General features: G+C 44.6%; 1 protein-coding gene across 2 annotated transcripts in view; it reads right to left on the minus strand.

Annotated features, from left to right (window-relative positions):
- TMEM135 (transmembrane protein 135) overlaps positions 1-13,701 on the minus strand; it is a 190,991-nt gene extending 177,290 nt beyond the window's left edge. For both annotated transcript variants that reach the window (XM_075725055.1, XM_075725047.1), the window contains exon 1: positions 13,561-13,701. In XM_075725055.1, coding sequence (XP_075581170.1) covers positions 13,561-13,701 — 141 coding nt within the window. The remainder of the gene's footprint in view (positions 1-13,560) is intronic.
- Between the last annotated feature and the right edge of the window lie 7,001 nt (positions 13,702-20,702).

Below are 20,702 nucleotides of genomic sequence, written 5' to 3' on the forward strand. Positions count from 1 at the left end.
AAAAATAGAAAAGAACGACACAGAAACCAATCCAAAGAAACAATGACCACGATAACCAAATGAGCTGTATATGTAAGGGCAATGGAGCTTGATGCATGCCCACCAAAAAAAAAAAAAAGAAAGAAAAAAACAAAATCAGATAATGCTTATCATTTTCGAAGTGCTTTATAAACATCAACTAAGCTAAATATTGTGTACAGCTGAAAACAGGCAAGAGAAGACTATGGAGCCGGCTCTCCTCCTCTCCTCCACCACCAGTGGTGTGACTACATGGAAAAAATACCAGAGATACTTCTGGACACCACCTTGCTCTCCCTTTCAGTTCCACAAGTACTATTAAAGTTGACGTTGGCAAGACAGAAAGATTATGAAATCTGTCAGACTGCAGCGGTTCATGGTTCCAACTGGGATACCCTTCACTCAAGTGAGCTGGGAGGACACTGCAATGAAGGCCAAATTCTTATAATAAATGTACTGCTCAAGGCTTAGCAGCAGGCATCAGTAGCAGACAGCAGCATGGAAGGAGAGGGCATCAGGACATCCAGTAGACACTTCCTTGGCAAACTACTAATCTCCATGAAGATGCTAACAGAAGATGTCGCAGAAGGTCTGTAAGTTACCCAACACTCCCTGTAGAGTCAGACAGAAACGAACATCTCATTGACATTATGGTCTCAGCTGTCCAGCTATAAACGGAGCATACAGATCCTAGGACACCTTTATTTAGGCACCTCAGGGTGGTCTGTTTCAGGACCTTAGCACTGCCAGCTGTAAAAGTTAGTTTGCTTGTGTTACTCACTACAAGAATGAAGGACTGCAATTCTGATTCAGCTCACTGATCTGAATAGTTGACTATCTGTCCTGGTTTCAGCTGGGACAGAGTTAATTTTCTTCCTAGTAGCAGGCATAGTGCTGTGTTTTGGATTTAGTAGGAGAAGAATGTTGATAACACACTGATAGTTTAGTTGTTGCTAAGTACTGCTTATGCTAGTCAAGGACTTTTCAGCTTCCCATGCTCTGCCAGGTGCACAAGAAACTGGGAGGGGGCACAGCCACAACAGTTGATCCAAACTGGCCAAAGGGCTGTTCCATACCATGTGATGTCATGCTCAGTATAGAAACTGGGGGGGGGGTTGGCCAGGGAGCAGCGATTGCTGCTCGGGAACTGTCTGGGTATCAGTCGGCAGGTGGTGAGCAATTGCATTGTGCATCACTTGCTTTGTATATTAATATTATTATCATCATTATATTGTTATTATTATCATTACCATTTTACTTTATTTCAATTATTAAACTGTTCTTATCTCAACCCAGGAGTGTTTCTCACTCTTACTCCTCCAATTCTCTCCCCCATCCCACTGGGGCAGGGGGAGTGAGCGAGCGGCTGCGTGGTGCTGAGTTGCTGCTGGGGTTAAACCACAACACTATCGTGCATCCAGGAATGGCCAAAACCAGCTCCATACCTCCCATTACTCGTCAACCTTTTCCATACTTTCTTAGTTCCACTCTTACCTTTTTGAGATGGAGTGACAAGAAATTTTCAAAATAAAACTCTCCAGTGACTACAAATACTGATTTTTCAGCTTTAATAAGAGAGCACGGCATGTCTGCAATGGAGTGGAGCACTGCTGTGTGGGACAATGCCACAAGTGTTTGCTGCTATATGAAACCCAGACACAATGCTGCCTCCCCTCAACCTCATGCTGCCCGTGCTGCCTCACCTCACCTCCTAACCCAGAGGTTTAGCTGTAATCAGGGAACAGAAGCAACACACTGCTCACACCAATGTAAGGCCATGATTTCACAGGAGAAAAAAGCACAATCCACTTCCAGTGCTGCCTCTCTCTCTACTTTATTTCTGAAGCCATGGTGTTTCTCCTGCCTATTACCCTTTACAAGAAGAAGAAGGCTGCCCAAAAAATGTCTGGAACCAGGGAGAGGAGACTCCACCGAATGCCAGTAAATTAAGACACAGGTTTCACTTCTTCATGACTTCTGGCAGACCAGAGCAATGCAGCCTTACCTACCTCAGGGTGAAGAATGCTCCAGCATCTCCTTTGACTAACAGCGGCTTAAGAACACACCAGACCTGTTGCAACTTCCTACCCTGGTTTTGTATAAAACTCTGAGTCACTCTTAAAATCTCTTATTTTCAAGGCACCCAAGGACCTGGCCTTAGGATATTTAGAAGGACTACCCAGCTCTCTAGGATAAAGGCTGTCATTAACAACTCCACCCTTCAATGGAACTTACATTTAACCAAGACAACCCTTCCCTGTACAGCACCACCTTTCCTTTTAAAAAAAAAAAAAATACCAGTAAGACTGTGTAATAAAGTTTCACGGATACTAAGAGCTATCACTGACTGCACTGTTTTCCATTCCAGATAGAAGGCACATAGCTTTCACTTCTCATTTACATATATACTGTATATAATCAATTTTAAAAAAAAAATTGCAAAACTGTAAAATCAAAACGTCACCCTGTACACACATCTCTCCCGGGAAGAGACTACAAAGGGAATAAAAGACATAATGTAACCAATGTCCACCATATATCCAATACACCATAAAAACTCTGTAACATAAACCAATATGCTTGTCACTGACATTTAAAGTAGCAATTAGATAATGGCACCTTCTCAAGCACATCTCCTCTCTGCAGGTAAAGAATATCCAGGTTTGAAATACTTACCTAACATTAAGTAGTTATTTATTCATCAAGAAAAATCCCAACCCTATCAAGAATTAAGCATTTGAGGCAGAGTAGAGTATAACCTCTCCTTGTAAGTTAATTTGCAAGATTTCCAAGATACCTGGAAAGTAATAAAGCAAACCCGCATTTCAAAAAAACTAAAACTGATGTTTTCCTCCCACCACAATTTAAGTTTTCTTACACTATGACATTTTATGCACTAAAAAGAAACTTTAAGCAGCCGTACAGTCTGCAGATGCAGTCTTTATTTGGCCTATGTAAGCATTAAACAGAGACTTCAGTACTCATTATCCGCAGTCCATACCAACAGCTGAGCTGTTTGCATCTAGCAGCCTTTGCAGCCCTTCCTGCAATTTAACTCCACTTTCTTCTCTCTCAAAGCCAGCAGAGCTCAAGCCACCAGAGCACTAAAAACAGGAGAGTCCAGCGTTGCAAACATTTTTACATTCTCATCGTCTAATACAGTCAACTAATAAATCCTGTCTTTCCCAGTCTCCCATAAGAAATACTTTTCTAGATGCCAAAACACTCAACAACCGAGAGCAAAAGGGAATTTAAAATGAATCATGCACTGTCACAGGGCAGATGGCCTAAGAATGTCCGAAGTTTTTAGAACTTTCTAATTTCGTTCTATCTGCATGTGCAAGTTCTCGCTCTTGATGTCCCTGCAGTCCAACACAGTCTGCAGAAAATACAGATATACTGCAGAAGAAGAAACAAATGAATCGCAGTTAGAGGAAAGAAAAGGATCAGTGGAGGGAAAAAGGATGAAGCAAAAAGAATCCTAGATATTTGATCATTAAAAACATAAACAGCAGAGCTAGAAAAAAGATAACAGAGAGAACGCTTCAGGAAAAAAGCTGAAAATAACAGATTCAGTTCTAAAAAAATTCAGGTATGTTAAAATATTAAGAAATAAGTAGTCAGAAAATTTTCAAGCATTCAAATACCATAATACAGGTGTTAAATGATGTTTTAATATTTTAAATGCCTATTGCTAGTTTTCCAGTGATTTGCAAACTCCTAAGACAAAATTCCAAGCCTCTCCTACATACAAGAGTAGACTTTTGTTATTTAAATGACAGCTGAGTCACACACATGCAACCGTATGCTGAAATTTTAAGGAAGTAAAAAATCTTACAGCAACAAGTCTAAAGAATTAGTAGCACAAGTGGAGACAGCTTAAGAAAATTATCATTATATTTATTGCTGTATTTGCTTCATCTGTGCACAAGTTGTACTTCACAACTAAAACCCAGAAGAGACTATTAAACTACACAGTCTGCGTATCACTGGATATTGTAATTATAAGGGTAAGCATATGTGCATCTGGATGAAATTTAGATAGATCACAACACTTCCGTCCTCAGACAACCAAACTTTTGCATGCTACGGTCAGACAAGACAAATACGTTACTCTCTAATAACACCTTCAAGTAAGAAGTTATTTGATGAAATATACCCCAACTGTCCTTGTGGGACATCTGTGCCCTACACACACACAGGAGGGGGCAGAATTAAACACCTGCCAGCCTGACTTCCAGAGAAAGTATTTCTGGCCCCAAAAACAACTAGTTCAGTACTAAGAATGTGGTCAAGTAAAGCCTCTTGAATAAGGTAAGTCAAACATGGGGGAAAGATTTCCATTCCACACCTCAAGACTGATCCAGCACTGCCTGGTGTCCCATTACCACCTGTGGGAAAACCAAAAATAGAAAGCCTCTGCCTTAGTTTTTAAGAGAAATAACTCCTTTCCTCAATTCTGCACACAACTGTTTAAAACTTGAAACCCAAAATTCAATTATCCTTTAACGCAGGCTTGGCAGTGTTAGGCGGCTTTTGAAGGCAACCCCACACCCTTGTTACTTACTATCAAAGGGAACGAACCGCAGGATTAATACATGACATATCACAGCAAAAGCCATGGCCACAAACCTGTCCTCCAAAATCCTTGAATATACAAGCACCATAAAAAGCTGATTATTTTTTATGCACCTAGCCCAGACTGGAAGATTTCTCCTTCTCCTGTTCATCAACCCAATGTAAACTGACCACAGATTTACTCTCCAATGGTAATCACCCCATTTCCCCTACAGTTTAAAACAAGCTCTGATTTAACTCTCACTGAAACATTTTGGCCATTACCATCTTGAAATAGATGAAAATGTTCACATATATGAAAAACTCTATTTAACTCATTAAAAAAAAAACATTGCTATGAAATTATATTTAGCATAGGTGGAAAAACCATGAGAGACAGGCTACTACATCTCTAAGATTGTTTTCATGTGAATAGAAATAAGGGTAGAAGGAAGAAACGTGGGGTTTAGACCTTTACGTACAGTACAATACAGAGGGGATTTGGAAGGAGATTACCTCTCAAATCAAGTGCAAACACTCTTCAAGTAATAAATCAAAAAAAAAAAAAAAAAGCATAAAAAAAAGGTAATGCATCAAAAGCAACGTGGCCAGCAGGTCGAGGGAGGTGATTCTGCCTCTCTACTCTGCTCTGGTGAGACCTCACCTGCAGCCCTGCGTCCAGCTCTGGGGCCCTCAGCACAGGAAGGACATGGACCTGTTGGAGTGGGTCCAGAGGAGGGCCACCAAAATGATCCGAGGGCTGGAGCACCTCTCCTACGAGGCCAGGCTGAGAGAGTTGGGGTTGTTCAGCCTGGACAAGAGAAGGCTCCAGGGAGACCATATTGCGGCCTTCCAGTACTTACACAGGGCTTACGAGAAAGATGGGGACAGACTTTTTCCTAGGGTCTGTACTGACAGGACAAAGGGCGATGGTTTTAACTGAAAGAGGGTAGACTTAAGACTGGACTTAAGGAAGAAATTTGTTACGATGAAGGTGGTAAAACACTGGAACAGGCTTCCCAGAGAAGTTGTAGATGCCTCATCCCTGGAAACATTCAAGGCCAGGTTGGACGGGGCTCTGGGCAACCTGGTTTAGTGGAAGATGTCCCTGCCCGTGGCATGGGAGTTGGTCTGGATGATGTTTAAAGGTCCCTTCCAACCCAAACCATTCCATGATTCTATAATCACTAGTCACTCTAAGAATAAACATTGCTAATGACTTGAACTCTAAGGCCTACTGTATTTTATGTCTGAAGTATTAAAAAAAGCCTACTCAGTAACAATAAACAGACAGAAAAGTTATTTTCTAGCATTAACTACAGAACTCACACAAATGCACTTTGACTCTCCAACATAAAAACATAATTACGAAAAATCAGTCCGCCAGATTCAAGATACCATCAGTTTGTGGAAGAGTATTACCGAAGCCCTTTCTTTTTTTAATTTAGCCTTCATATACAAGTTTTAAGCCCTACAGAACTAAGAAATCAGAACTGATTTATTCTGTCTTAACCATAGAAAGAACATATGCATTTCCAACATCATCCTTAAAACACAGCTACATAGTCTAGTGCAAGACTTTGAGGGTAGGCTATCAATGTGTTCCAGTGGAAAAGGAACACAACTCAAAAACAAGCTCTCCCATGATCAAAGGCACCAGTCAGGCCTGATTATTTTAACCATGTGTCATGTAACGCCTACAAGTAATCATCATCTAACCACAATAACCTGAGCTTCACCTCCAGTATCCTCAGTCTTCACCTACAGAATTACAGATTCTACAGGATGCACTGCATTTGACTTAATGAATGTGCTAATTGGCTGACCAATGTACACAGTCTGACAGGTTACACGGCAAGCTAAAAAACCACAGACCTTGCACTAACCCTGCTGTTGTGCGTACAACATCATTTTTTCTCTCCCTCCTCCATCAAACCACTATTTCCTAAGTTTGTACAAAATGTATGTCTTTAAGAACATTACCTCTGCATCAAATTTTAGTGAAATTAGCCAATACATACAGCACTGATCGATGGAAACTGAAAAAAAGCACCATCATCTCTCTCTCTCATTCCTTCACAATATCCAACTAAAATCAAGCACATCATAATGAACTTTTATTTAAAAAAAAGAAAAAACACCCCCAAAAAAAGAAAAAAAAAGCTACAGAAATATTCAGACACCTAGCCAAATCTTCAGGAAGGCAGAGTTCAATGACATTTATAAGAGTGCGTATCTGGCACAGTTAGGCACCTTTAAAATGCAAATTTAGAGATGACCAATAATGCTGTGTAGATGGTTTATGTAATACATACTCTGAAAGTCATGAAAGAGCCAAGGAAAATCTTGTAACTTAAGTCACACGTGCATGCTAAAAGTGAAGCAATCCTCAGTATTTAAACTAGTTAAGAAAATACCTCAGATTACTCAAGCGGCAGGCAGACCGCTGACACCTGACTGATGTCAGATGTCTTTCATAATTATATTCAATTATTTCTATGTTCTTTTATAACCATTTGCAATTTTGTATTAATTTTACAAGAACATTATTCTTTTGCCATATACAAATTATTTTTAAGCACTTTGGAGTAACTAAATCTCAAAATGCCCTCAGGTAACACTTGGGTTTTGAAAGACACTTGTTCAAATCAGCAATTTGTTTCTCATGCCTCCTCTTAAACATTCAGATTTGTTGTTCCTCAATTAGCTGGTCTCTCCCTGATTTCACGGATTACAAAACCTGGCTTCCAGATTTTTTCATTTCATAAGTCAGTTCCTGCAACACTCTGAGGAAAGGCATGTGCCTCCTGCTCTCTGACTTCCTCTGCCCCTTGCGAGACATTATATGAGGATCACTGTCAGGGGGTCAGGCTGTTTTGGCTTGGCTTTTTTAAAATTTTCCATATCATCCACGCAACTAAAAAAAGAAATGAACAGTACTCACGTACTCTTTGAATGACATCTAAATTACCTTCAATCCTGGCATCACTCTCATTCCATGACGACTTATCTTTGCCACTTGTTTCCCTTGTACTTAAATGAGTAGACGGCTATTTTTCACTCCTCTTGAAATGCCTAACTCAGTATAATTTTCAATTATTTTCATCCTACCCTGATATTTTTACACTCTGCTATACAGCTGTACCAACTTAAGAGAAAAGATTTACATCTCCTTGATAAACAGTCTCTTTAACAATTTTTGCTGGTTCCCAGTATTTGTAGCGTCTTTACAAGATCTTTGCTCAGTCCATCAAGGCTGGGGCTTTCCCTGGTTTCCACCATTACTGCGATGCAGGCTCCAGATTACTCCTTGCATCTTTGAGCATAAATTCTTTAGTCCACCTGAATTCATTAACTGATTCTTTCAAAATTCTCAGTGTCTCAGCAAAAGACTATTTCTGTTTATTTTCAATTTATGGAAGAATTTTACCCATCTGGCCCGAAAGCCACCTGAACAGAGCAGAACGATCACAGCCTGGAATGAAGATGTCGCAGCCAGATTCTTACTTTAGTAACATTTAAGCTAATTTTAGCCACAATTAACCCAGCTTCCAGAACAATCTGAAGGGAAGAACACACTGACCTACCTGTTTTTCATAACACAGCACAGAAACAGGGGACACTACACAGCACTAAGATGATCAGATATCCCAACAGAATGCAATCACACACCACCGTCCCAGCAACTCCAGGTACCGGGTCCTGACAGAAGGGAGTTTCTTGATGGCCCCTCCCAGAGATCCAAGCCGGCATACAAAAGCATATTCAAGGGTAGCACTAACATCCTTGTCTCCCCACCCTACTTCCAAAAACACAATGGTTTGCAGCACAAAAAAAACAAAAAACACATTTTAATATACCCGGCAATTCTGGACTATTTTAGAATACAATCTGGCCAGTACAGCCTTCTCACACACCTCAGAATATGACACATGATGACTATGTCTACGCTGGCAGATAAGCCAGGATCTGTTTTAGTGTTAGCTGGCTCCCCAGCTTTGCCCAGGGCCAGTCCAAACAGCTCTCCCTAACAGAAACTGCAGGCGAAGGGAGCCTGAAGCAGCAGCGGCACGGCTGGCGTGCACCATCCATCCTTGGCCAACCTCTGGCTCCATCCTACAGCGATGTACGCATAGCCAGGGAAGTGATGCGACATTCATGCTTCATTCTGCCTCACCTCGATCTTTGGCCAGTGATTGTGTCTTCCATCCAACAGTTTTCAAACTAATTCATTAGCGCAATAATTAGGTTTGTTCTTGTTATAACCTCTAGTCAATCAGTGATTTATGTGTGAAGAGACCTGCCAGCTGCCATGTGCATGACTACCTGGCCCATGCTGTCCTAGTACCAATGTCCCTCTCACGTTTATACAGGAAGAAAACACACCTTATACTTGTACAATTGCTGATAGCATTTGTGTCTTTAACAGTATTATATACAATGCTGTCCTAGGGAGCTTACAAAATAAATAATGCCAATTAAGAGAAAGAATACAGATACTCAGGGGTCAAAGAGGGCCTAGGAAGACAACAGCACTGGAATCGCAAGTAGGAAAAAAACCTTTTGACACAAAGAAGCAATTGGCCTCTAAGAACCTGAAGGCTACTACAAGCACAGGAGGAAGCAGATATGGCACAAGTATGACAAATATTACAAATGAGACCCAAGTAAGTGTGAAATGAGTATGAAAAGAGCATCAAAAGTGAGACCAAAATGAGTATGAAAGGGTTTGAGAAGAAATTAAGTGAAAGAAATCAATAAGATACAGCAAGCCCCGAGGATCATTAAAAATGTGCTGGAATAGCAGACTCAGGTTACACCTGTTCCGCTAAATAATTGGCTGAACCATCCCCCAGTCCAGAGGACACGGCAAACAGGCCCGCTGGCATCCACACTGCTTGAGGCCTGGTGCTCCTCTCCTCTACACCAGCAGATCCGTCTCGGAGAGAGGCGTCTGGAGTCAGAGCCAGGAGTAAACTAACAGTCGGTGTGAACCACGACAGGGCCAGTGCTCAAGCTGTTCCCCGGCTGTGTCATTTAGCAGCAGAGGCACACCGGGTGAAGGAAGGGCAGCAGACCTTGGGTGGGAAGGGGAGGAAGCCTGGCTTAAATTAAGTGAAGAAAACAGATGATCAGACTGGGAGAAAGAAAAGGTGAAAGACACGAATGACTCTTGTCATCCCACAGGCAAAAAGTTAGAAGAATTAGCTTAACCGCAAACAGATGATTTTTACCATATTTTGATGAAGAGGAAATGTTACCACCAGATCCAATTACCTCGATATACTACAAAGACTTCATACTAAGGACTAAGCATACTCATCTACTGCAAAACGTGCACCATCACGAAACAAGTGCCTAAAACCTACAAACCCTCAGGAGACAGAGGACTTCGCTCTAACGCATGTGATGAATGGCAGATTTCCCATGTGACATCAACAGAAATCCCAGGAAACAGAAGCCGAGACAATTCAAATCTGGTATGCCAGCCTCTCATTTCCCTTTCTCCAGCTTTATGCGATTTCCCTGTGAAATGGCTCTCTTCTCCCCACCTCTGTGAATTTCTAAAAGTCTGAATTCTTCAACTTTGAAAATACAAGCTTACACCTTCACATTTTCTTTAGCCTTGACTAATCCAAAGCAGAAGTACAGACAGAACGAAGTACTACAAACTCTGATGAAGGACTTTTTCAGTAGAGTTTTCTTAAGAAAACTTTCAAGGCAGGCAGTTTTTAAAAAGCGTAATTATAAGGTTTATGGGAGACCGTTTGGGGTTTCTTTTGGGGGTATAGGTGTTAAGCAATTTTTAACTTTTTTATTTCTTTTTTTTGGGGGGGTAAAAGCAGGTCTCAGAAGACTTACACATTGGGACACTCGGTTTGTGAAATACAAGCAGTCTTAATTATGAAATAGGCATTCCTGTCAGCCACTTCGTATGGGGAGGGACAATTCAATTTAGATAGAAAACCTACTTTTACTAAAGCAATCAATTTGTACTGGAGCAAAAATAAAGACAGTGAAAGTATGATATCTGAAGATTGTATTTTTTCCAGCTAAAAAAAATACTCAAGGACAGTTATTTAAACAAACAAACAAAAAAAAAAACCAGTACAGCACTATTTAAAAGCAAAGACTCTTTACAGCCATTTACTAACATCAGTATTTTATTCCTCAAATACTAGCACCATCTAATTTGGCTCCATCAGTCTCCCACTGACTGAAGTGACTGAAGAGCAGCAAAACATTTAAGAGGTGTGGGGTGTAGGTATTACAAGTTTGGACTCTGGATTATAACTGTCCCTAATCATGTTCTCTCCCAGAATGACCTCTGGCAATTTATTCTCATCTATTCATTCTAATTCATTTCCACGCAAGCTTTTGTGAAAGGAAACTCTTTCATCTAGTTTCCTTAGTTGTCAGCTTGTGGCAACAGAAGGAACAAACAAGCAGAAGCCATTTTACAGGCTTGACATAGAAAAATGAAGTGCATTTTTTTGTTGCTGAGCTGTACAAAGGAGTGGGACTAAGTAGTACCAGAAACATTCTGAACATACACTGATATAAATACAAAGGTAAAATAACTTAAGTTCATCCCCCTATGTGAATCTCAGAATACAGGAAAGGACTGAATGTTTACACTGTCCAACTGTGGTATTTCATTTACAAATACAAGGTTTTCAAGCACCGCTTTAAGTCCAGCAAAGAATGACATTAGTGATGACTCTCCTGATTCAGGACCGCTCCTTCCCTGCCAACCTACTTAATGTGCAAGGCTTCTGCTTCCTCCTCTGCAGTCCCCACTGCACCCTTGCACTCTTTACCTTACGCTGGCTCTGGTGCTCGTCAAACCCTGCTTCATAAATCAATTCAACTAACGCAGCTGAAAATTAGCCCAGCTAAAAGCAGGGTAGTAACCTCTTCTGGGCTAGTGAATGAATCAAATCTGCTCAAGGAGAGATAAGGTCCAAGACCACACAAAGAAAGGAGCATAGTTATGTGTCGGGGAGCAAAGGCAGGCAAGTGCTTCCTCCCTCTTTAGGTAGCAGCAAGATTTTAGAGCAGCTCAGCTTTAAACTGATGTCAAGTTAAACACTGTCAGCAAAAACCTAAGAAAATTAAAAACTATAAAGAAGGCAGTATGAAAACTGATGCAGATGTGTTGCAGCGCAGCATGACATTGGTTGAGAAGGTTCCCACCCCACCTTGGATTTGTGACAAGATGTAAATGTTCATGGGCCCACAACGTAAAACAGATCAGGAAAACATTTTGGATTTGCGGGGTTCATCTTCTTTTCAAAGAAATAAAAAGGGGGAGCTTTCCCCCTAAACCATGACTGCACAACCGAGTGAACCGTAACATGGCTATAAGCAGGGATCTCTTTACCAGGCTTGGAGGCTGGAGAACTTTGATATAATTACAGACCTGTTTAAGCTGCTTTATCTTTAGCCAGACCTGACAGATCACCACTACACCTCTCACGGTTTATTTCAGGCCCATTCTCTGCTGGTACAAGTATTCAAGCTACCACACAGCAAACTGGATCAGAAAAGGGATACAAAGAAAAAATTACTGGGGGGGGGGGGGGAGGAGGAGGAAAGGGAATGTTCTTCTCTTAGTTTCCTGATCCAGCTTACTGTATGCTCACACAAACAGCTGCCACTTCTGTTTGTGTCAGTTCAGAGTGAAAATGTTCACTGTCAGACATGACAACTCCTTAGGACCACACTGCTACCAGTTGTTAACTTTTTTTATCATGTAATTGGATGTTGTCACAGTTTTCACACAAGGAACGCTTCAATGGGAGCTTAAACGAATTAGCCCAGGACTGCTGCAGTCCCACTCCTTCCCTTCTCTTTATTACATGTCTTGTGTTGTACCAGCACTGGTACAGAGTTGAAAGTACAGACTCGATGACTTGTTTTTCTTTCTTTAGGACTTAGCTTGGGGCCAGCTCACCACTCAAGCCCCCAAGCACCACGACAGGAGAAACACAGAGGCAGGAACAGAAGGAAGTGCTCACCTGCAGCAATTCCAGCTTAGATCAGCTTTCAGAATATGTTTACACAAACGGATGCAAACAGATCTGACTCCTCTACCTACACCCTAATTTGCTGGAAGCAAGCCAGCTGCAACTGAGGTGATATAACCGAATCTAACTGCAACCCAAGATCTCTCACCTGTAGGATTCTCTCTGAATACTTCAGCTTTAATGTTTTTGGGTTTTTAGCCTTGCTTCAGTTATACAATGGAACCTCCTTGGTCCTAAGGCACTGATTACGAAGGTGTCACCAACAGTAATACACACGTGCTCTTGCTACTGCCAAAGATACCATGCTAGCCTCTCAGGCAAATACTAAGTCTTTTTATTCAGGTATCGTGGGTACTGGAAGATGATGAAAATACGATTTTCAGACCATACCCTTGCCCTCCTACCCCACCAGCTTCACCCCTCTCACAGCATCTCCTATGCCACCAGACCCCACCGCCTCCCCATGCCCTTCTCCTCCCCTCCCAGGGCCAGATTCAACACGCTCCCCCTCCTCTGCCCCCCCGCCCTCAAGCACCAGGCTCTCCCCCCACACAACCCTTCTGCCCTCAAGCCACGCTGCCCCCACCGCACCATCTCCCTCCCTCAGCATCAGCCTCCCCGCAAAACACCCTTTTTGCTCTTCTCCCCCCTCACCCCAGGGCCAGGCTGCCCCTTGGGCCCTTCCTCTCCCAACACACCCCCCTCCCCCCGCCCCGCACCTCCGTGTGCCTCATGCCCTCCCCCCCCGCCCCAGGCCAGACTCCCCCCGCGCCCTCCCCAAACACCCCTCATGCCCCTCACCTCAGGCCAGGCCCGCCCCCGTACCCTTCCCTTCCACCCCAGGCCAGGCTCCCCCCCCCCCCCCCCGCCCGGATATCCCTCACGGCCTTCCACCCCAAACCAAGGCCGGGCTTCCCCCGCGCCCCCCAGGCCCTTCCCCCCCCCGCCGACCCACCAGGTAGAGGGTGCCGTAGATGCGGAGGGACTCGGCCAGCGCCCCCTGCGTGATGTGGAGAGCGGCCCGGGCGCAGCGCGGGTGCCAGGTGTGCCCGATCTCGTAGCAGCTGTGGGGGATGGACTTGCTCAGCGCCGCCATCTTAGCGGCGAGGGGGGGGGGGGGGCGCCGCGTCACCGCCGATGCGGGAGAAAGGTCGCGCGGGGCGCTGGCGGCGGCGGGGTTACTCGCGGGCAGCCGCGCGCTCCTCTCTTCCCCCCCCCCCCCCCCCCCCTCCCCTCCGCGCGGCTCGCGTGAGGCCCGCAGCCAATCCGCGGCCGCCGGGGGAGCGGCGGGGGCGGGGTGGCGCGAGCGCCGCGCCGCACGTGGGCTGGGGCGGGAGGCGGGAGGAGGCCGCGGGCGGGGCCGGCTCAGCCCCCTCCCCGCCACCGACCCCTGCCCGGCGGGGGCCGCTCGCCCCCCGGCCGTGACCCCGGTGCCGGCGGGTTGCGGGGCCCGGCGCCGGCGGGAACCCGCCGGCGCCGGGCCCCGCAACCCGCCGGCACCGAGCTTACCAAACCGTGAAGGCGGTGACTGATAACACGGTTGTAGCGCAGCTGCAAAACTGGCGCCCGGTCCCAAAAATTTCAATTTTCATTATTTTCGGCCTAAACGGGCTGGGGTGTGCCGGGATGATTTCGCTCCAGGTCCCCGTTAAGTAACAGCAGCTTGCAAACAGTCCTGGGGGGAGCGAGTACAGCCTGTACCTTCAGCGCGGTGGTCAGGTCGGGAGAGGTTATTTCGAGACCTGGCGGGAGAGAGACGAGGAAAATTGGAAGAGCAGCAAACTAACCTGCTGGCAAATACGGACTTGGAACGGATCCACCGCAAGAAAATGCCTCCCCCTCCCAGCCTGCCTCAGAGCCTCCTCCTGCGCAGCCTGCAGAGCCCCCCTCGCTGATGAGCCCTGAGACCAGCCTGCACCGCTCCCAACAACACAGAGCAAATCGGTCATTCATTTTGCCAAAACCTTCGCCGTGCCTTCCGCGAAGCCCGCTGTGGATGCGAGAGCGTGCTTGCGTTGCAAATAGAGCAGCCCGCAGGCGGGCAGGTTGGATGGTTCACGGAACTCGGAGCCGCCGCGAGACTATTTGCAGGCTCCCAGCAAACCTGCAGTAGAAGATTTTTTGGCCTAAATAGTTCAATTATGCTATTGCAGTCAAGCGTGCTCGCCTGACCGACCCTCTGTTAGGTAGAACTCTGTCTATGACGGTCTGTATTTAAAATCTAGTAGAAAACCCTACAGATAACTTTGAATCCAGCTTCAGTGCGGAGGTACAGCTCCCCTGCAGCTGCGGTTGCATGGCTGGCAAAGGGAGTGAATATTGCTGTGTGCTGGCCCTCCTGGGGAAGCGGCATCGGCAAGATAACCTGCTGCAACATTGTCTGGACTTTGGCTTGGACCCAGTGCCTTGCTTGCTGTTTTTGTATTACTCTGCTGAAGAACTGCTTGTGGGCAGAAAAGGCAATTATTGCCTAAGATATGGATTCTGGCTCTCTTGCATGCATGTTTTGGCTTTGCTGCTACTCTGGGCTTAAGGCTTGCTTGCTGCCTTGTATTTGTGGGCCGGGAACTACAGCATGTATGATATTAATAATTGCACAAGATCATAATTTCACTTCTGAGGCACATTTTTGTCAACAGTCCTGATTTGGTAGGACTCGTCCTTCTCAAGTTAAGGAAAACTGGTAAAGAAGGAGCCAAGAAGGTGCCCTCTTCATTTGTGCAGCAACCCTGAGCTGAGTGAATAGCTGCCTGCTCAGAACTGGAGGCTTTTGCACCTCTCCTGTTGGGCCAGCTGAGGAAGACGCTGACGATGCACTAATAAAGGCGGCGGCACAGCCCTGACCTTGCTCCAGGCCCATTTCCATGGGGTTACAAGACTCTATTCTGGGAAGAAGCCCTAGGGGTAAAGCAGCATGGGAATATCGCTGATAGCCCAATTGGCGTTGGATGCCAGCCCAGGCTACTCTGTCCTGGGAGAAACTTACCCTTGGTTGGAACTGGGACAAAATAGTCTTGGAAAAGGAAGGAGTCACATGAACTAAAAAAGCATCGAGGACCTTTACTTTTGCCCCCATAAATACCTGGGGTTTTCGGCAGCTCTCCCTGTCGCATGAACAAGGCTGTACACTGGGAACAGCAGGCTGTCTCTGTAATGTTACTTAAACAAACGCCAGTGATAAATCCCGTGGCTTGAGGCCAGGTGACGTGGCACGCGCTGTGCAGGACTTGCCTTGTAATATCCAGGTGCCTTGGAGAGAGTTACTCAGAGCTGTCCCAAAAGCAAAGCCAGGGAGTGAGCTAATTGCTAAGCAGCGTGAGTGGTGGGGGAGTTGGGAGCGCTCAGCGTACTCCCTGGTCCTCATTAATGTAGCAGTATCAGATATACCAATGTGTCTGAATAAAAATTTAGGCAGCCAAAAATGTCAGATGCGCATGTGAGCCTCGTTAGACAGGGACAGCGGCGATATCCCAGCCTCCGTGCCTTGTGCCACAGAAGGGAGCGACGTGGCAGCATCTCACTGCGTTTAGACTCTGCTCCGATTGCCCACGTACCCCTTTGCAGCTGGGTTAACAAAACACAGCTTTCAGCACAAGTCCGGGGCCAGACTCGGCCCTTAGCAGGAGACCTTAACCGCTGGACAGCACTGCAATCCTCCAGTTTACCTGTACAGGTGATAACTGGTTATGTTAGGGAATGGGGTAGCTCGGGTGAGAATTGCTGAATGAAGCAAAGTAGTGCCTGCCTTCCCAGGTTTTAGCGGGTCTCACAGCCTGAGAACATTCTCTGCTAATATCTTTGGCGTCTGACAAATCTGATGTCTGCAAGTAAATTACATATCTCATCTCAGCCCATGAGAGTGGCTGGAGGTATGAAGAATTCCGCCTGCCTTCGCAGCGAGTAGGTATCGATGTTACGAGGTGGTCTAGCTGGAAATCCAAGGCGCAGCATTTAACTAATTGGAACAAAATCAGACAGGAAAAAAAAAGAAGCCGAGGAAAGAAGCCAAACGGGGAACTTCACATTGCAGGAGGCTTTGCCTTCCAAATGCATTGAGATCTGGGAAATCTTCCTTCTAAGCATTTCTAAATATCAGAACAATCTGGAAACATTTTAACTTGGAAGAAATGTAACGCTTTGCCCTTTCCTCATGCTGCTTTCCAACTTGCGTACTTTTTTTTTTTTTTTTTTTTGCCATGTATTTTTTTTTCTCCCTTGGGACAGGTGATCCAGCTTTTCCTTGCTACTCATGCAGTTCTTGGAGCATGAACTTCGCTTCTGGAAGTAGCCTCTCTTGTCCGATAAGAACGGCTCTTCCCAGCAGAAGGGGGTTTTTGCACTCACTTATTTCCCTTCTTCTCCTGTTCTCCCACTCTCATAGTTTTTCTCCTTCGGTTTGTTCTCTTGCCGTCTGTGTGATTGTCTCATGACTCCATCATAAAGTTTACGAACGCCAGACTGAAAAACATTGTGCTGCTAAAAAAGTTAGGGATTAAATTCGTCCTTCTGCTCAGGTCAGTGGAGGCAATGCGTACACGCAGGCATCTGCTTCCTTCAGTAAACTGCGCAGAACCTGGGAGATGTTGCTGTGCTGTGTGCTCACCAGGGAGATGTCAAAATACGGCCAGAAAATTTGTAAAAAGGGAGCAAATTTCAGGAGAGAGACGAAGACTTGTGAGAAAGGAGCTCTGGAGTTTCATGCCATCAGTGGGGTACCTGGGGATAGTCAGCTCCACCAATCTCCTTTTCTTTTCAAAATCCAGGACAAATGGTGGGTACAGTATTGAACTAGTTGTGTAGAAGTAAACCACATGCTTGTAACTTATATCCCTAATGCTTGAAATGGCTGTATTGAATGGGAGTTCAGTGCTGTTAATTGAGTTGGTTTTACTTTCCTCCATGGAAAGAAGGATCCTTTAAGAACTGCTTTCACCCTTGCCTCTGAAACTACTTACACTTTAAACTTAACCCATTTTGCATTATTTGAAGAGAGGTTCTCTTTTGGCTGGCAGTCGCAAATGCTACTCATTCATTTTTTAGCAGGGAATAATCTCAAAATACCCTTGTGTTTGCTGATATTTCAAGGTGAAGGAATTAACTGGAAGCATTCCCATTTTCCAGATGTAATAATTTCCAAAATAAATATGGGATGAGCTGTGGGATAATACCCTGTGAACATTTTAATACACACAGTAATATCCTCCAGTTTATACAAATCTGGATTTTTTCCAGACATAAATGTTGCCGTCTTCCTTACAGAGGTACCAAGGATTACATCAAGAAAACAAAAACATAATGTTTACCACCCTGATTCTGCAGGCCAAACCGAGAGATGACTTACTGAGCCATATGCAAGGCGTCAGCAGAATTGCACTTCGACTGTATTTAGCCTACAGTGCTGCTGTTCCTAGAGACAGTGATTTCTTCTTTCTAAATCAGGTGACAGAATTGGTCATTAAAGGCTAAATTAAGCCGCTGGGTTCACTAGAAAAGGAGTAAGAGGCAGTGCATGTGGACACCTTCTCAAAAGCAACCCAAAACAGCCACTGTGACCCTTCTGCTTCTTTCCTGCTTTCCAGGAAAGTGCTTTCTGTAGTTCTGGAAAGAATGCAAAATCACATCTTGCATCATCCGGGTACCTCAGCATGCTCCTCTGCTTGCAACTCCCTCACCCAGATGATAAAGGCTAGTTCCCTACCTTCATGTGACGGAAGCTGCCACAACCCACTCCACACCACCCAGACGGAATAAAATCTTTTCTGGTGGAGAAGTTGTGTGATATCAAAAGGTTTGTCTGCCCATGCTCTACAGTCACAGTGCTGTGTCTGGAACTCGTGTCCTTCCTCTGCCATCCTCCTGTCTCGATGTTTATCAAATCCAGCAGTCAGGAAAGACCTGTCCCGCGTAGCTTCCAGGTCCTTCATTTCTGCATACCAGGTGGGGGCAGCAGCCTTCAAACGTGCAGATGATGTTCACCTTTCCATGGCTCCGAGTGGGAAGGATGAGAGCAGGCTGCGCACACGGGGCTCTGAGGCAGCGTTGCATGGGTCCCCATCCCTAAAGAGGTCCAAGGAGTGAACTAGAGCTCTGGACATCATTGGCTGTGCCACCTGATTGCTAATTCCCTCCCTGGCTCTTTTCTGGGGCCTTTTGAATGAGATCTGAGACAAACATGCTATAGAGAGGTCTGGCCCTAAGTAGGGTGGATGCAAGCCAGTCATTACCGCTTGCCCGCAGGAGCGGCAGCTGGTGGTTGGCTGTTCTTCAGCAGCGTCGATGCAAAGGGTCTTTCACAAAGTAGGAGAGAAAAAGGAGGCAGGAATGAATGATGAAATCCTCAAGTAAAAAAATTTCATTTGCCCCTCCTCTTCACCCATTTCCGTCTTATTTGAGGTCATTACTGCAACATTATTTATGCTTCAAACAGCAATTTTTTCAAAGCCATGAATATCTTCATGAACTTAAGACTCAGAAGGAGCCATTTTTTCTCTTTTTTAAGTTCCTAACGCACTTAAAGTTTCTGTAATAAAACTATCAGTCCATGAAGTTGGGTTGCTAAGACCACAGATAGAAATGTAGTTATTCTAAAGCAGCTGAGCACCCAACAGCTCCTTTGAAAAGTAATGATAGTTTCTAGGAACTCAGCACTTTTGCAAAGGCTTTCAATTTAAGCCTGAATTTTTCCAGAGGAATAATGAACAGTAAATTTCAGCATCTTCATTTTCAAATGTTCATGTTGAAACAGCCTCAGGACTCCGATCACTCCTGCTGCCAGCACTTGGACGTCACAGCAGTAGAATTCAACAGCCTAAGTAGCAGCTGCTGAATCACTGCGGTTTGCAGGTTTGCATTTTCAAGCAGATTGGCAGTGATTTTAGGTTATCCTGCAATGTTGGGTTGATAAACTACATCGTCCTTCAGCAGGACTCTGGATGTCCAAAGCTGGGAGCAGGCTGAATGGCTTGGAGGAGGCTCTTTGAGCCAAGCTGCCCCCTTTGCCTTTATTTTCAGCACCTTTGCTGCAAGGTGTCTTGAAAGCACTTCAAATTGCAAATGAAAGAAAAAACACACCCATGATTACTGTTAGCTTTTGAAACACTGGGTGTAGGCGGGCAGATGTGGCTTTGGACATCCAAGGTTGGACCTCCTGTGAAAAATCAAGGCAGTGTAAAAACCAGTTGTGGATTTGATGGGGCTGCAAAGATACTGATAGCAACAACAGGCTCTGCTTTTGGTTTCTTTCTGCTGGACCGAGCTTTGAGTGTACATGAAAAAGAATCGAGGAAAGAAGTTGAAGCAAACTAGTTAAAACTCTCGAAAGAATAATTTTTAAACTTAGAAGCATTCAGAGAACAAAACCTCCTTTTCAGCACCCCTGGCTCATTCCTAGGGGCCATTTCTTACATTTCTGCTAAATCAGTTGAGAAAGTCACTAAAGCATAGCAACATTGCAGTGTCCCTAGGAAAAAAAAAAAGCACTAAAGAGCCTTGAGAAAACTCTGAATAGCGCAGAAAGCAAGAACAAATGTTTTATATACGCAGTATTGTTAAAACTCCCGAGTGGCATAAATATAATAAACAATAGTGAAGAATGGGATATTTCTGTTTGTTTCCCCACACTCGAGATGACCTAACCTACCTCAGGCATGGTTCCACTTTGGGACTTGTGAGTTATTTGATCTTTCCAAACTTGTGAAAATAAACACTATTATTCTACTGTTCTACATGGTGCATTCTTTTGTTCTCTGTAAATAGACTGAGAACTAGCAAATGAAAGTAAATTATAATAAAATACAAATCAAAATAAAAACTGCCGATAAACCAAAACCAACACATAGAAAAAAAAATGTAATAAACACAGAAATAATGAAATGGTATACTCATCACTGAGTACAGCTCTGTGCGCTCCAGATGACTTTGTCACCATTTTATGGTTGAGTTCTGATCTCATTTACAGACATCTCCTGCAGAGACTTCCCTCATACTAACTCTGGTGTGGCCGAGAGAAAAATCTGACATTTTATGGTCAGTATTTTCAGACAACCCTGTGGGAGTTAGATGCTCAGATCCCATTGGATTTCAGTGCAGGTTGGACAC

Source organism: Pelecanus crispus, chromosome 1 (assembly GCF_030463565.1).
Source record: "Pelecanus crispus isolate bPelCri1 chromosome 1, bPelCri1.pri, whole genome shotgun sequence".
In the NCBI taxonomy this organism is placed as follows: Eukaryota; Metazoa; Chordata; class Aves; order Pelecaniformes; family Pelecanidae; genus Pelecanus; species Pelecanus crispus.